This window comes from Pavona decussata, unplaced genomic scaffold, assembly GCF_977016875.1.
Source record: "Pavona decussata unplaced genomic scaffold, jaPavDecu1.1 SCAFFOLD_32, whole genome shotgun sequence".
Classification (NCBI taxonomy): domain Eukaryota; kingdom Metazoa; phylum Cnidaria; class Anthozoa; order Scleractinia; family Agariciidae; genus Pavona; species Pavona decussata.
Window position 1 is genome coordinate 3,252,358 of NW_028145455.1, and position 17,077 is coordinate 3,269,434.

Sequence of the window (17,077 nt, forward strand, 5' to 3'; positions counted from 1 at the left end):
ACTTCTCGTGTTTGTAACTCTTTCACAATCATTTAAATTAGTTTAACTTGGAAAATGCTGGCGAACTCTCCAGGAACTAAATTAGTATGAACGACGTCAAAGTGAGGAAAAATAAAGAAGATTTTGCGTCATACGCTCCCGTTCTCGAGAAAAACTAAAATTTGGTCATTTCAAGTTGTTGTTTTTCAGAGGACGGCAAAGAAATGTACCAAAATGAAAAACGCACGTGCAAAGCGATTGTTTTTGCTCATTAAGCCCATTGTTTTGTGGCGTTCTCGTTACCGTTGCCGTCCTCGTTTCTTAAACTCCCTGTTGTCTTTCCGAGGACGGTGAAGAAATGTACCAAAATTTATAATGCACGTGCAGGGCCATTGTTTTCCTCATTAAATCCTACTGTTTTGTGAAGTTCTCGATGCCGTCGCCGTAGTAGTTTATTAACTCCCTAATTAGCCATATGTTGCGGAAGATAAAAAAACCTTGAGATACAGATCTAAGAGGGAACCCCTAACTAAAAACGAACTTCATTTAATAAGACAAAGCTTTTCTTAACGTCCATGACCACGTGAGTTTGTGGTCCAAAGTAACGCCTATTAAGGACGGTGCCTACTTTTGTTACTGCGTGTATACGTTCTGCGAATCTCGAGATAGTCGGGTTTCCTATGGGTGGTGCCTACTATTACAGGGATATTTTTGCGCAGTGTAAAACTATGCGGAAAAAGCAGAAATTAGCAACTGCCCTGGGTATTTAAAAGGAAAATTGGGGGTAACCATGCATTTTTCAGAAATAATAAAGCTTCCATTTAAAAAAATCTTCCATATATTGCTTTATATTTTGGTGCTTTTTAAATGTTGTTGCTTATTTATCTCTAAAAAAATGGGTGGTTACCCCCAATTTTCTTTCTGGATTTCACTTGCTAAGATCTACTTTTCCCGCACAGTTATAAACCACGCAAAAATACTTCCTTAATCTGGTTTGATTAACCCATGCAACCAGTTCATCTCCTATTTTAATCATGATTTGGAGTCCAGCGAAAAAAGACCCCTATGGAGAACATGGCCTCGCATTTAGACGAGTGCGCGAAGGTAACAACTTCAACCTGTACCAATCATTCAACTCCTCTAGCGCAGCATTCAATAGAAGGCCAGCTTTGTCGACTGATCTCCCAAAGCAGTGTAGAGTGGTGTCGTATGCATGCATGAAGACTGTCCCAGAGATGACAGATTCTGGCAGATCGTTCGTAAACAGCCTTGTAGCCTCCCGAACCGTTCATCTCATTTACAAGTAGCATGAAAGTTTATCCAAGCTTCCATCCAGTGATTTAAAAAGAGAAAAGATATTTCACATTTCAGAGTCGATGGCTAGAGAGCCGTTTTCTGAAAACTATGTTCTTTTGTTAACCTTGCAGCAGTTTCATTGATGAGACGCTGGAGCACAGCAACAAGGTTTTGGCGTCCTTTTCTCTCTTCGTGCAGTGTTTTCTCTTTCTCTCGGCTTTCTTTTGTTTTTAGCTTTTATTTATTTTTTTATTTATTTATTTTTGTATTCATAATCATTTGAAACGTTTTTATTTAATTATCACAAGACAATTATTTACAACTCAGACCTGCTGTATATCAAATGATATTGTTTTGTATTCATAATCATTGGTAATAATGTTTTCAGTGACAAGAAAATTATAACTCACACTTGCTGTAGGGCTTGCTAGGGCGCGACGTATCTAGTTAATTGTAAAGTAAATTATATTGGACAAGATAACTGCAAAACTAAGTCACATAACGCATAACTCAGCATTTTTGACACACGGTCAAGTGCAAAAGAAACACATAATGATACAAGGACAATTTTTAGTTATCACGAAAGCTTGCATTAATACCGTCCGGAATTGAAGGGTTAGTCAGAAGGGTTGACCTGAATCGTTTGCAACGTCTTACATGGTTGGTCGCGAAACAGAAGGACGAACTACAGAACTTAATATTCCTAGCCCAAAAAACAAGGCAGCTTCAGGTTATATAGCCTCCCACGCAGACGTTGTTAGGGGTTCGTCACGTTTTCCTGCCCCACGAACGTTCGTGGGGCAGGAACGCGGGGTCTAGTGAAAATAGAGCTTTCGAAAGGTGTAGGTCTACTGAGTATGAATGTCTCAGAGGCTTTCACTGTAGTCCACTCAGCAGCTTGAGGCCCGTCAACAAGTCATTCAATAATAAATAATAATAACTTAGTCAATAGTTTAGGCGATTATCTAAATTCTTGGCCACTTTCCCAACGGATGGCTTGCAAATATATTTAATTTACTGAATTTACGAGGATCACAAATTAAAGGTCAGTTTTTAACAAGACAATTATTCTACTTAGACTTGCTGTATCTCAAATGGTTATTGTATTCATAATTACGATCATTTGTAATAAAGTTTTTAACAAGACAATTAAGAAAGCTTGTATTTAATACCGTCTGGAATTGAAGGGTTAGTCTGAATGTCCACAGAGCAACTTGAGGCCCGTCAACAAGTCATTCATATTTCGTCGTAATACGTTCCCTTATAACTTAGTCAATAGTTTAGTTGATTATCTTAATTCCTGGCCACTTTCCTACTGGATGACTTGCACATATATATATAAATACGAGGATAAAAATTAAAGTTTAGTTTTTAAAAAGACAATTGTTCTACTTAATAGACTTGCTGCTTATCAAATTTTTGTTGTATTCATAATTACAATCATTTGTAATAAAGTTTTTAAACAAGACAATTAAGAAAGCTTGCATTTAATACCGTCTGGAATTGAAGGGTTAGTCTGAATGTTTCAGAAGCTTTCAATGACTGCAGTCCACTCAGCAGCTTGAGGCCCGTCAACAAGTCTTTCATATTTCGTCGTATATAATAATATGTTAATATGTTTGTTTATAACTTAATCAATAGTTACGGTGACTATTTTAATTCTTGGCTGCTTTCCTAATGGATGACTTGCAAATATATTTAATTACGAGGATCACAAAGTTAAGTTGTAAACAAGACAATTATTCTATAATTAGACTAGCCGGTATATCAAATGGTTATTGTATTCATAATAATAATAATAATAAGTTGTCATAAAGTTTGTAGCAAGATAATTAAGCCGGAAAGCTTGCATTTAATACCGTCTGGAATTGAAGGGTTAGTCTGAATGTTTCAGAGGCTTTCACTGTAGTCCACTCAGCAGCTTGAGGCCCGTCAACAAGATTCATTAGTTTATGATTATCATATTCCCTTATAACTTTGTCAATAGTTTAGCTGATTATCTTAATTCTTGGCTGCTTTCCTAATGGATGGCTTGCAAATAGATTAAATTTACGAGAATCAGAAATTAAAAAAAAAATAAAACAAGCACGAAACCTGCAGAGTACTGTCACTCATAACAATTTATTGTAATTACGTTGTTGTTGAAATTTGGCCATCCGTCCTCTGAACATATCACTTTGGTATTATTTTGTGTTAACGTTACCCATTTGAGACATTGAACTACTGGGAAGAGATTCAAATTACGAAAAGTAGTTTATGATTCACTCTGTACTCCCTTCTCTCGCCAGATGTGTCTTGAGGTGACACACAGTTTTACATCACCATCAAAGATACAATAAATCACCATCAAAAACTGAATCGAAGTGGTATCGTCTCGTTGCAAAATAACAACTCAAGGCTCTCTTGCAATTATCTACTTATTCCTTCGATTGTTCTTTCAATCAATCATTCATTTAAAGGGGAAGTATCACGAAAATTTGCTGTCATTTCAAAACCCAAAAATGTTTGACTGTCAGCAGAAACAACAAAATAATTGTCAAGTTTGTTAAAAATTATCACCCCAGTGCAATAAAACCGTTGATTAGTGCCTCTGCATGGCCAGAGACAGTGTAGGCCGGTTTGTATTGAAACTTGAAAAATATTAGGCTAATGTTTTTCAAGTTCTCGCATTTTTGTTTCCAAAATGCGCTAGAACAGATCACAAGTTGTTTCTTTCAAGAATTGAGTTGATTTCGTTCCTCTCGTCATTCTAGAATTATTTGGCAGGTGATTGAAGGTCTTATTTCATCATTTTTAACAAAAGATATCAAAAACCCCATGACACTTCCCCTTTAATTGGTCGACATTTGCCTCCTTTCGTTTTCTTTTCCTCTCTAGATCTTTTCTTTCACAAAGAGAGGGTATACAGTCATGTTATTTAAGTTTGGCTGTTATGTTTCGGGTGACCTGCACCATTTTTAACGCCTTACATGATTGGTCGAGAGGACAAAACAATGAACAACAAAACAATGCTCTCAACAATGCAGCTGCAGGCTATCGGGGTCCAGTACAGTCAAAATAGAGTTTTTGAAAGGTGCAGGTCTAATGTTGTATTTTATCGCCTTAAGGTCCTTCTGGGATTAGTACAAGTTATTAAGAATTAAGAAAGTACAATTTCAATTACAAGAATCTGAGGGAAAACACAAGCACACAAATACAATGCACGTGCACATCTTTTCTACTTAACCCCTGCCCTCAGTGGTCGGATCAAAACAGACAATGACAGCTCATAAGAAAGAAAGTACTACTGAATAGATCAGTTTCTAATTTCTTTCAGAGGTACAATAATTTTATTGGCGGCCTACTTCCGTAAAGGAATAGTGGTGAAATGAACACTATTGGCACGGTAATTGATTTCAACAATTACTGTAAATCAGCGGTGGATTATAAAGTGATCACTTAACGGTTTAGTAATAGCAGTTTTTATTTGTATCCTTTTGTGTATGCCTGAGGCTATATGGATTCTTACACGATCTGATTTATAACCTCACGCAATTGGTTTGCTCATTTACGAATTGTTTCCTATGCACTCTTATTATACAACAAATTGAAACACTGTCCAAATGTGATCATGGTTCGTCTTTGGCACAACAGTCTGATTCTACGTAATTTCGTGTGTTGGGGAGAAGAATGTAACGAATAAAGACCACCTCCAGCTTGTCTCATTGAAACTGTTTTTTTCTGTTATATCCATATATTGAATAATGAAACAATTATCCTGCTCACTCTTGAGGAATATCGCCTGATTTTAGCCCTCTCACTTGCAAGAGTTTGTTGAAAACCAGACAAAACCCTCGATTTTATCAGGAAAAGAATTGTAAAGAAACAGCACAGCCTGGAAGAACTCCAGTCTGCTAAACAATTTTTCATTTTGGGTGGTCGCAGTTTAAGATTTCATCATCTGACTCAGAAATTAGATTCTTGCATCTGGCCTTAATACAACCAAGAGATTTATTGATACAACATGATAAAAAGTAATACGCCGATGTACATTGTATTTACATCGGCAAAAAGGTCAGGTTTTCTCTCCAAGAGTTTAAACGACTTTCGAAGGGTTTGCCTCCACTGTGGAGGGAACGAATTACTAACATTTTCTTAATTATGAAAATACATTAAATTATTGCCATGCCTTTTGCGTGCCTCCCTTTGCTCTGGGGGCTGAAAAGTGTCCTCGAGACTTTGACCAGTCACTGTTTGAATTTCCTGCATGGCATAGAGCAATCCGGATATGAAGGAATTCCTCGTTTCAGAAATCATTCATTGCCGTCCATTGATCATTGACAACACACTGGCAGGGTTCCTATTTACTCAGCTCCTGTCACTAGATGACAATTTAAACGAGTTGCAAATTGTTCCTATAGCAGAAGAGCGTTTAACTGCCACTTTAGACTAAGTTGCTACTAAATCTGCGCATTCACCGTGAAATGAAGGTCTCAGCGGCTCTTTTCTGTGTTTGCTTGATTTTGGTGTCGGGAAGAAGGTACTGGCATCGATCGAGAAACGCAGGTACTGTGATTCTTTGTTTTCTTTTGTTTTTGTCCAAAAATTTTAAAAGCTATAAATTGTTTTCCGATGTTAAAACTAATAGTCACTTATAATAGAAAAAAATAAAACGTTTTACATTTAACACACCCAAGAGCTGAAGAGCACTCATAACACGAAACATACAAACACAAGCAATACAGAAGACAGTGATGCTCAGTAGCTTTCATCTGAACGGATACACTTTAGGATTTCTAATTATAATGCCACCTTCCACAAGATAGCACTGAAACTTTCCTCGTGGAATTGAAGCACTGCGCAATAACTAAATGATTACACACCCAGTCGCGGTAGAAAACCTTGTATAGCAAAACAAAAAGCACTTCAACAAAGTTCTACTAAGTACCTCTCATTTGAATGGTGACTCTTTAGTATTTCATCACAAACTCAAACCTTTGAACCACCTTGCACACCATACAATGTAACAAACAGTGCCACGGGAAAGTACGGCTAAAAACCTTTTTTTAATCCTTTTTTGACGAGTTTTACATGGATGCAGAAACTTTACAAAATGATTGAAAATTTTGTCCTTCAATTATCTTTTAATCGCTTCAATTCTACGGCAAGAAGCTTGCTCTCCAAATTTAAAGTCAGTTAGATAAGTCCTTAATGGGTCAAATTGTTGTACATAACTGAGTGGGATTTAATCAAACGTCGATTCATGCAAGCGGAATAAATTGATTCGCAAATGTGAAGCTCAATTTCTTTCTTTACTTATTTATTTACTTATAATAAGTTATTTATCTTTTCAATCAGTTAATGCCATACAGCACACTTCTCCTTATCCTGTTTGGAAGACCAATCAGTTCTTAACCGGTATCATTACTTTACAAGGTCCTTTTTTTTCATTGACGAAGGGATTTCTTGAAGGACTATCTAGAAAGTTGTTCAAAACAACCTTCATGATTAAACGGTAACTGATCGCATTAATCTGACTGAAGATTGATGACAAACAGGTTTTAATTTCATGGTAATGACAGGGGAGGACTTTACAATGTTTCACGCCCACAAACAATTGGCAAGAATCTGAAATTAATATTTTCATTAAAGTAGACGGCCATGTACTTTTGTGGGCAATTAGCAGTAAGTTTGAGACAATTATTTTATGATTAAGTAGTTATACGAAAACTGATATATAAAACGTCTGTGAAATGACAATTAAATGGGGAGTCAAACCGTTTTGGAATGCTTTGTGCGTAATGTATACCCTCGATCCCGTGGTACAAATGTTTATTTCAGCGCCCGAGATGATTCCAACTTTTGAGACACGCCTTTAATTTGGAGCCTGTTGGATGAATTCCTGAACTTTGACCATTCAAATGAAAGCTTCTGAACTGTACTTTCCTGTGGTGATGTTTATTATGGTATTACTACAAAGTCGCACTATGGCCTTTGAGTCTGTGGATGAAATCCTAACTTTGAACGTTCAAATAAAACAGTGTTGAGCAGTACGTGTTGCTGTGCTGTCTATCATGGTGTAAACTCCCCTCTGAAAAGCTACGACAGGACGATATTGTGAAGAAAGACGAAGGCATCTTGCTCCTGTTGGTGGCGTCTATCTTACATTCATACTAAACAGAGTCGATTGACACCAGAGGCATAATGTTAAGCGTACCAACTAGCATTTAAGCGGTGTATCGTTTTCTCAAAAAATCCTCTGCCATTGAAGTAAATGTAGGTTTCCTGTTTTTCAGATCCAATGACTCCAGATTGGGACGAGTTGTCAGGTAATTTACCATTTAATAGAAATTCCGAACAACTGTTGTTTAAGGTTTTGGACCTAGTACGATACCCATGCAAGCGCTCTTTTTCTGATAGCTTTACATTTGGTAGAGATTGGATTTAATACTAGTACTATCAAAGATTAGCCCGCTCTACTTTTTATCTGCAAAAGAAAGGCGCATCTTGTTGCCGCTGTCAGTGCATTTTTTATGACACTGTTAACCACCCATAACTCATGAAGTTAATGATAAAATGAAGTTAATGATAAATTGGAAATGCCATATCCCGGCCCAGGGACGTAGTTTCCAGCTCTTTTCGAACACGGCTTCTTTGACATCTCGTACTAGTTTAGTGCGAAAAGATGTAGGATGCAAGGCAAACAGCTAAACGTCACACCCAATGAATTCAAATTCAACTTTGACTGGCACGTTGCAGGCAAACACTCGGTTTAGCGCTCGCCAGTGTTAAGGCAGGTACACCAATGAATTGGATATTTTACCATGTCTGTATTTCAGTTACGTGGATGAGATGGGAGACATTACCACTGACCGTAAGTGACGCTGTTGAGGAAGGCTGGACTTTGCAAGACAAATGCCAAGGTGAGTTCTTTTCAATCGAAATTGGGCAAGGTATTTTGGGAAAGTTTTATAGTGACAAACTATAATTGCAATTCTCATGTATCAAGTGAAGAACGAATTTTGTCCTCCTTATTTGGGACAAAATACGCTTGACTATGACGTAAGAAATTCAGACTTTATAATCCCTAGGCTTACTACCATAACACATGAAAGCATAGTTTAAGGTATTTCGGCCCTGCTCTATGGTCTGAATTAAAAGGCAATTTTAGGATTCCAGTTCAAAATATATATTGAAGAAACTTCCATTAGTTGATTTTTTACCACTTTTTGATTACATTTGTTTTTAGCTGGACAAGTTAATAAAGTTATTGTTGCTGTTTTTTGGTGTAAAATTCCATCCTCAAAATCACTGCAGAACAACAATTGTATTACGATAATCGACACAATGTCCAAGTACTCAGAATGTTGGTATTGGTGGAGGGAGGAATCGATGAACCAGGAGAAAAATCCTCGAGAGAGGGACGAGAAGAAACAACAAACTCAACCCACATATTGCGTCGACCCCGGGAATCGAACTTGAGCGACACTGGTTGGAGGCGAGTGCTCTCAGCCGGCACTTCAAGGTCCCTGGGAGAACTGTGTCTGAATAGCAAAACGATAAGGGTGCGCCTTAGGTCAGAAAAAATACTGGGAAAATGGCAGTTAATCACCCCCCCCCCCCCCCCTCACCCCTTCCTCCTCCTCGCCCCAAAAGACAAAGAAGCCACAAGTTAAAGTTTTAGGCTTTGCATTGATAGGTGAATGGCATAAAAGCAAATGTTGAGTATCAAGACACTGCAAAACATAAAAGTCGAACAGGGTGCAGATTTGATTGTTACCTAATTGTTATTCACACATTAAGTTAAGTGAGACTACGTATTAAGAAAAATGCAGGCAATTGTGTCGTTAATCAAAGAATTCGTTGGTTTTTCTTGCAGAAGGCGCATATTTTCGTGGAAACCGTTATGTTCGTGATGGAGATAAAACACTGATGCTGCTCTTTGATGGAAACAACAAAGTGGCTGGAATACAAACTGGGGTTAGTGAAGTGATATCTTTAATGCAGTATGAAAATGTATCAGTGATGATTAATTAAGAAACTTCTTAGAGGGATAATGCCACCCATTCTTAGTGTCACTTTGAACAGCCAAAACCTTAGTTTAAAAATAGCTCTCTTTTGTGTACAGTTACCTAACTAGTGCACAGAAACTAGTATCAATTATCTTTAACTACAGATGGCTATGTTACTCGGAGAAATCACAGAATACGTTCCTCGCCGGTGCTGTAAAAGCAATTTCATGTTAGAAAATGCTGACTTTGTCAACTATTTGAGCAATTTTGGCTAAAATAAAGCAAATTCTCCGTGAGCCAGGTATACCAATACTTCTAAATACCCCAGCGGTTTCTCTTTCCGTTTTTAAAATTACTTTTAGTGAAAAAAGGTGAAAGCTTGGTTCCTGTAACTTTTCGAAACGCACCAAATTTACTGAGGGTTGTTTTACAAAGAAAATGGAAAAACCATCAGCTTCGTTCCAGGTCGTCCTTGCACGTGGTTGAATGTGTCGTCGCCGTATGTGACGTCACCTGTTGAGCTGAGTTGATCGGGAAAACGTGCCATCTAGTTTGGTCCCAAGCCTCCATCATGGAGAGCGGCTGGCTCGATAAGCGAGACGAAGCCTGGGAACAAGGCAAGGGTAAACATTTCGTTCGTGATTTCAAAGAGTCAAAACCACTCGTGTCGAAGTTAATTAAGTTTGAGAGAACTGAAGACAGTTAAGTGAAGAGACTTACCTAGTAGCACAGTACTAGTACTGCTCCTGTAATCACAAGACTGCGTTTTTCGTTCTGCTAATAACACGGGAAGGAAATTCAGCAGACGTATGTAAAACAGTGTGGCCATCACTGACGCTTCTATGCTGAGCAGACGTATGCCAAGTTACCGTTACCATTGCGCGTTTTTCTTTTCCCTGCCTGGTTTACTCCATGAGGCTAGTGGTAATGAATAGCTGTCAGTTTCTTGACACCATTCTTCCGTAGTTATTTCACGGTTTCTCGCTTAAAGAAAACTGAAAAGAAAAGAATACTGTAGGAAAGTTTCAGAATCAAGAAGAGCTTAGCAGCCTTACATCCTCAACTTGTCTAAAGCTCCATCCACACCAACGAAACATGCTTAATTAAATCAGGTTTAACAAAATGAAAATTTTTAACAGAAAGCTGAACCATTGACTTAGACATAGCATTCAAGTAAACTTTAACTTATGCTTTCATTTGTGCTAAATCTGTAGTCGACAAAAATCCGAAAGCAGCTTTTATGAAGGAAACAATTTTAAACTGTGTTTAACTAAACAGCATTTAAACGTGTTTAAGCCTTGGTGTGAATGGTGCATAAGTCACCAACTAGACTGTCTTAATCAAGTTTATTCTGGGCCATTTTCTGCAGATTTCTAAATCGGTGCTCAACACGAAACCTTTGCCTTGGAGAGAGGAGAATGACTCGTACGTCATGACCGCTTACTTTAAAGACCCAGGTCAGATTTGTTCCCGCAAGCCTTCGTATGCCAGGTATATCGGCGACCGACTTCTTATCCTGAACAACACAGCACCTCAGGATTTCATCCAGGCTCCTTTACTTGAAGACGGGTTATCAAAAAGCGCATGGACTGAGGGAGAGTGCTTTTGGACGATGGGTAAGTCGCGTGCACTGACCTTGAAAGGTCCGTTAAGGACAGCATTCCATTTTTTCATTCTTGTCTTCAGAGTCAGTGATCCTTATATTAATCTTGTGGCGCACAAAAATGCTTTCCTTACAGTATAACCACTGAGCTGCAGGAACTCAATGAGAACTAGCAAACTAGTAGGTCATGATAGATGAATTTTTCAGTCAGTGACATAGCCATACTCGGAAAAAGAAAATCCCGGCAGTTTTACCAACAGGAGTCGAACCTAAGACCTTCCGATTACTAGCTCGGATGCTCTACCACTGAGCTACAGGAGACTCGTGGGAGCTAAGACCACTAAACTAGGTTCATGGGACAAACATCCTGCAGACTGCTAGGATTGGAATGAAGTTAAGTGGGTCATGTTTACTATAGCACATAGCACTTTCATAGCACTGCAAATACACAGTGCGTCCGCTCAAAACCTTTGTTTTATTACCTTATTGTCTAGCTGATTGACTGATTGATCGATCGAACGAGTGACTTACTGACTGGTTGACTGCCTGATTCACTGACTCACTCATTGAATGATTGATTGATTGATTGATTGATTGATTGATTGATTGATTGATTGATTGATTGATTGATTGATTGATTGATTGATTTTACAGGAAAGTTGTACTGGTATGATCTGTTAAACGTCTCTGACTGTAACTCGCTCTTTCCCGTGTTTCTGATGTACACCAATGCGGTACTGAACGGCTTTGGTTGGATTCTCCCGCAAAAAATCGACAACCCGAGCTTTGTTCATCCAACGAATGTTACGTTCCCGGTGAGTTGAATATAATTTACTGGTGCAGTCTTAACAGTTAAATGTAAGTCTGCTGCAAACGTTTGGAATCGTCTAGACAAAAACGTTGAAAGGCAATACCAAGTCAAATATCTAACAGTCTTATTTTATAGCTATCTAAGTCAAATAATTGCAGCTTTACGTTGAGTTTTTATGTGGTATCTACCGTTATTTGAATTAATTACCTGTTGACTAATTCTAGTAACTACAGTCAACCCCCTTTATCGCGGACACCCTCGGGACCGCGAGTTAGTGTCCTTAATAGTAAGAGTCCGTAATAACGGGAATTTATTTCAGTCAAACGTCTGTAACTTGATTTTGCCGGGGATTTAGTTGCTGTCCTTATTATCGGGGTGTCCGTAATAGCGAGGGGTACGCAAGGCGAGAGTTGACTGTATATATTTTTATTTTTTGTCAGTTTTTTCAAGCTTTGTTATCAACTCAACTTTTTCACGTAAACATTAGTTTTAATTACTCAGCTCGATTAGCCTAACCTTTTAGTTATTCTGAGTAACGTTACCAAGTCATTTTCTCACCTACTTCGGGTCCCCATCCTATAACTCAGGCACAAACGATTCTTACTTCCTGTTGTCAATTTTCAGTACCTTTTCAAGACTGGCACTGTACCGGAATGTTTGTGGAACACTTCCGCTCTCTCTTTGATGCATGTCTACTTGGATTCAAATCCTGCTCTTAACATCTGCTGAACGAACAATAGCGACTTTAAGAAACCATGCACAACGGCAACGCCAACGAAAACGTCGCTTGAAAATATAAGTTCGCGTTACTTGTACTACTTCGCGATTATTCTAATTTGTTCAACTTGTACAATGTGGCCGAACTATCCGGTAACAGAACCGGTGGAAACGGCGTTCAAGTTGAGACAGAGGTTTAAAAAAAATTACCGTCATGTGCTCACGTCTCCAGAAAACTTTGAATTTGGTAATTTTACGTTGTTGTTTGGCCGAGCAAGGTGGAGAAATGTACCAAACTTCATAACGCACGTGCAGGGCCTTTGTTTCTCTCATTATATCCTATTGTTTTGTGACGATCTCGTTGCCGTCGCCGTGGTAGCTTCTTAAACTCCCTATTATTATCTGGCCCGAGGAGAGATGAAAAGAGATCTTTCAACTTCAGATCGTCGAAGGAATTAGGGAAGCTTATTATCTAAAGTCAAGCTAGCTTAACAAACAAAAAGGTGTGGCTTAATATATCCATATATGACAACTTCTTCAGTTAAAAAGAAGTTGAGTTGATTCAACTTTTCAGAAACCAACTGTATCTTGTTTAAGTTAATAAAGAAGTAGTAAAGCAAAATAAACATACCTAGAGGTTGTAATCTTCCTGACTTGAACTTCACTAGCAATACTAGAGTGCGCGCATAATTGCACTACTCAATATGTCTCTGACAGGGCATTTGCCGCTGCTGTTTACCGCGTTGATTAATATTTATATTAAGCCGTCATGGAATTTGTTTAATTACGTTGGTGTTTTAATTTCGTATATGTCCCTGTCTAGACCTATCATATGAATTGGTATATTTCTGTTTCTTAGATTAAGGTTTGATCTGCACATTGTACAGTATGTCAACGTTAAGTTGAATTTGGGCGGTCTAAATAAATATGATGATGATGACTACGACGATGACGATGATGATGATGATGATGATGATGATGATGATGATGATGATGACGACGACGATGATGATGATGATGGCTCTAAAGGCCAGGGTACACGGTGCGAAATATCGCGCTACTATATTGTATCGTGTATGTTCCTCAGACACTTCACCATCATTCTACTTCGTATATGTCGCGCACGACAATTTCTGATGTACACTCAGACTAGAATGTAGAGCGTTGTACAAACCAGTCATGTCTCCCGGATTATTCGGGAATCTTGTGAATTTGGAGCTGGCACTTTCGGTCTCCCGAATGGTTCCCTGAATTTCCCAGATAAAGGTCAGTCCTTAGGTTATTAGGCAATTTCATCATTCCCTCGGCAAGTAAGCTCTCGCAAATTCAATAACTACAAGGGGCGGGCATCCAAAGGGTTATTTCAAAGAAATCTTAGTTCGGAAGGCATTGAACAATAAGCGTTCAATTTGTGTCAAAGAAACTGAGATGCCCAATAACTACTCCACCAACTAGTGAACTCAGTCACAGACTAAATGCATGAGGTATGAGACAGCTGAATCTTTTCCACGTTTACTGACACGGATAACATTTTATTAAACGGATGTTAAAAAGGCCAAATTTCGAAGTTTGAAATAAGCGCCGTGGGTGCTTGATCGAGCAAACATGCGTGGTGTTCGAATTTAATTATGAAGACAATGATTTATTACGGTTAGTTTTGTTACTAAGATACCGACTGGAACTTTTGCAAACTAAGAATTGAATGCCTCCCCCCCCCCCCCCCCCAGGGTTAATGTCATGCCGCCGTAAGAATCATAGTTGGAGAAGCTATTTTCGGACAGCCAAAAGCAGCTTGAAAAATCACTCGAGGGATAAGATATTCAACCTATTAATCCGGGACAGAACTGAGGCGTCCATAAGTTGTTCGGAAGCTTCGCTGTTTGGCAAAACTTTGTATTTGGAGGAACCTTTTTTGTCATTTTCACCATTTTTTTTATACACTTTTTGACCAACTCACTTGCAATTCTGAAAGACGTTTAGTGCATGTAAACCTTATATTGAGCGTTAACATAAAGTAGCTTACGCGTGCTCCCTTCGTTTCAGCCTTTACAGCAATTTCCTTGAGCAATGACGTCACAATATAACTCGTGATCCAGGACGTCACAATCATGAGATATTGGTATTCAGAAAGTTTATCAAACATTGGTAAATATCATAATTGAGAAAACAACACGCATACCTTCATTATGTTGAGTTTCTTACCAGGGGGGGGGGGGGGGGGGAGAATTATTGGAATGTTTATATTTCCTTAACAAAAGAGGCTAATATATGTTGAGTTTTATTAAAAACGACGGGCGGCTGGGGCAGGGGTTGTGCAAGGACACCTGGCGAAAGAACAAGGTGGTGATAATGGCGGCAATGACGGGTAGAGAGAAAAAATTATTTATATTGTCACTCTTGAAGGCTTATTATAATGTAAAAAGATTGAACAACACAACTTTCGTGACACCAGTGAATATTATTATTCAATATTAAAAGAGGGACAGGGAAACCAGTAACTTCAGAAAACGCAGTTTTCTGGGATTTTCGAGCAACTTTTAATCAATATTTTGAAGCGGATTTTGACCAATTTTTAGGACAAACTTCGAGCAACTTGTGGACAACCTAACAGAGGGGAAACTGCGCGTCTCATCACAATAATCCTATTCAATTATCACTTTAAATTCATTACAAGATATCAGCCGGAGACATGGACCCATCACTTAAATGGCCCTCACACAAAAAAATGCATTAATTAAAGGCTCTTTAAAATTCGCAATTTCTAGGTGCTAAGGAAAATTAAAAGTTTTCCTGAATTTGCCTTATTCAACCATTTTGACTCTTCTTCAAGTTTGCATTGGGTGCGAAAGCATCGCGAACGGAGCTGTCATATGACTGGTTTGGGTGACCTGTGGTTCGATTCTGCCTCGTGCCTGGATTGGTTGCGATGGCAACTGAATCAAATATTTACAATTTGTTCGCCTTATTTTGTGACAACCAAGTTAACAACAAACTGATAATAGCGAGCCGCACATGCGTCACAAACTCATGACTGAAACGAAACTAGAGAATTATGTTAGCTATTTGTTATATTCATTTAACAAGCGTTGAGGTCAGAGCACTTTTCAGTTCCTTATTCCGTCCCAACAAATGCCATGACGCCGTTGGCGAACGAGACTGCCTTGAAGGAAGAAGTCGATCTCGAAGCAGATTTTATAGTTCTTGCAAGCATCGACTCTGCATCGGATGATGAAAGTCTAAGCGACGAAAATGATGTATTCAGCGTCAGCTGTCACGGAAATCATTTTAAACGACTCAAGGAAGAGCCGAAGCGTTGTGACGAATTCGCGATCAAGCGAAGAAAGCTTCACACACAGATGGACTTGATGAACTCGATCCTTATGTCAATGAGTTTCAGTGGGAACATAACTTCTTCTGACGAACGACCGATCGGTTCTGTTTCATTTAATAAACGTCATGTTACAAGGAAGATGCCGACCAAACGGATAACTCGAAAAGCAAAAAGCTGAAGTTTGTGTCAACGTCCATGGGCCCTTGGCTAGGAGAATGTCATGTTTGGGCTAACACGTGATTGCCATGGACAGCAAATTTGCAACCACTTGCTAGCGCCATGGAGGAGCTCCTGAACTCTACCGAACTGCTTACTGACTTAAATTGAAGGTCTTCCAAGGAAGAGACAATTTTATGAGTTATGCAGCTGCCGAATACACCATGTTTTATAACCAAATGGCTGAGAACTGATGAAAATACAAATTAGTGCTTGAAAATATCCTTATGTTAACAGCGTTAAATTTTATCAACTGAGGACCCTTATTGTTAGACTTTAAAAAGTTGACTTCATGACAAAGATCATGAACTAATTCCAAAGACGAAAAGTAGAACATTTTCTAAAGATTTGAAACGAAAATAATGTAAAGTATATTCCCGAAATAATTTAAATCGAGCGATTAAGATCGAAATAATGTTCAATAGAATTTACTAAAATGTACAGAATTTGTATATGAATATTGTGATATCAGAGGAAAATTATTTATATGTTTATTTATTGCAAAAATCGTGATAAAACTGACGCGAAAGCTAGCGAATACGACAATGTTGTAATTTGTAACTAATAAATTTTTAACTGCATTGAGTATAACTTGCAAGATTTGTTCTGTTCATCAGGAAATGGTTAACTGGGCCTGACTTGAAAATTTTCGTGACATACGATATGCAGTTCCTTAAAGACGATTAGAAGACATCCTTAATACACGATCAGTTTATAACACGAAATTATCTGCCGAATTCAAAATCTACACTGTAGTTTTTAAACGTGTACCCTCGATGAAGCAACCTCGCTACATATTAAGAGAGTCCTTGGCGGTTAATCATCAGACCCTCGCCAATGAAACCAATGCTACTATATGCGGTCACAGAGCGTGAAATTTTGCTCATTTTAGTGTGAAGGACATTGCGTTTTCAAACATTCAAGGCAGTTTCAGTTTATTATTAATACTGAAAAGCGGCAAAATACGCTCTCCCTGTTGGTAGTGTTCGAGAAAACGAGGTATCGCCGACATTTCCTAAGCCGGCATTGCTGACTGATTCAACAGACTCAAAAATTAGCTCGCGTGTTTTGAATTCGTGTGCAACAGCATTCAAGACGAAAGCCATTTCATAAAACACGAATCACCAATATTA

General features: G+C 38.4%; 1 protein-coding gene across 1 annotated transcript; it reads left to right on the forward strand.

Moving 5' to 3' along the window:
- Positions 1-5,663: 5,663 nt before the first annotated feature.
- Positions 5,664-13,041, forward strand: LOC146484672 (uncharacterized). The gene is made up of 7 exons (XM_085104531.1): positions 5,664-5,820; positions 7,551-7,583; positions 8,094-8,177; positions 9,134-9,234; positions 10,636-10,882; positions 11,524-11,684; positions 12,305-13,041. Exons 1-7 carry the CDS (start codon positions 5,739-5,741, stop codon positions 12,407-12,409), a joined length of 813 nt encoding a protein of 270 aa, XP_084960657.1. The 5' UTR covers positions 5,664-5,738; the 3' UTR covers positions 12,410-13,041.
- Positions 13,042-17,077: the final 4,036 nt, after the last annotated feature.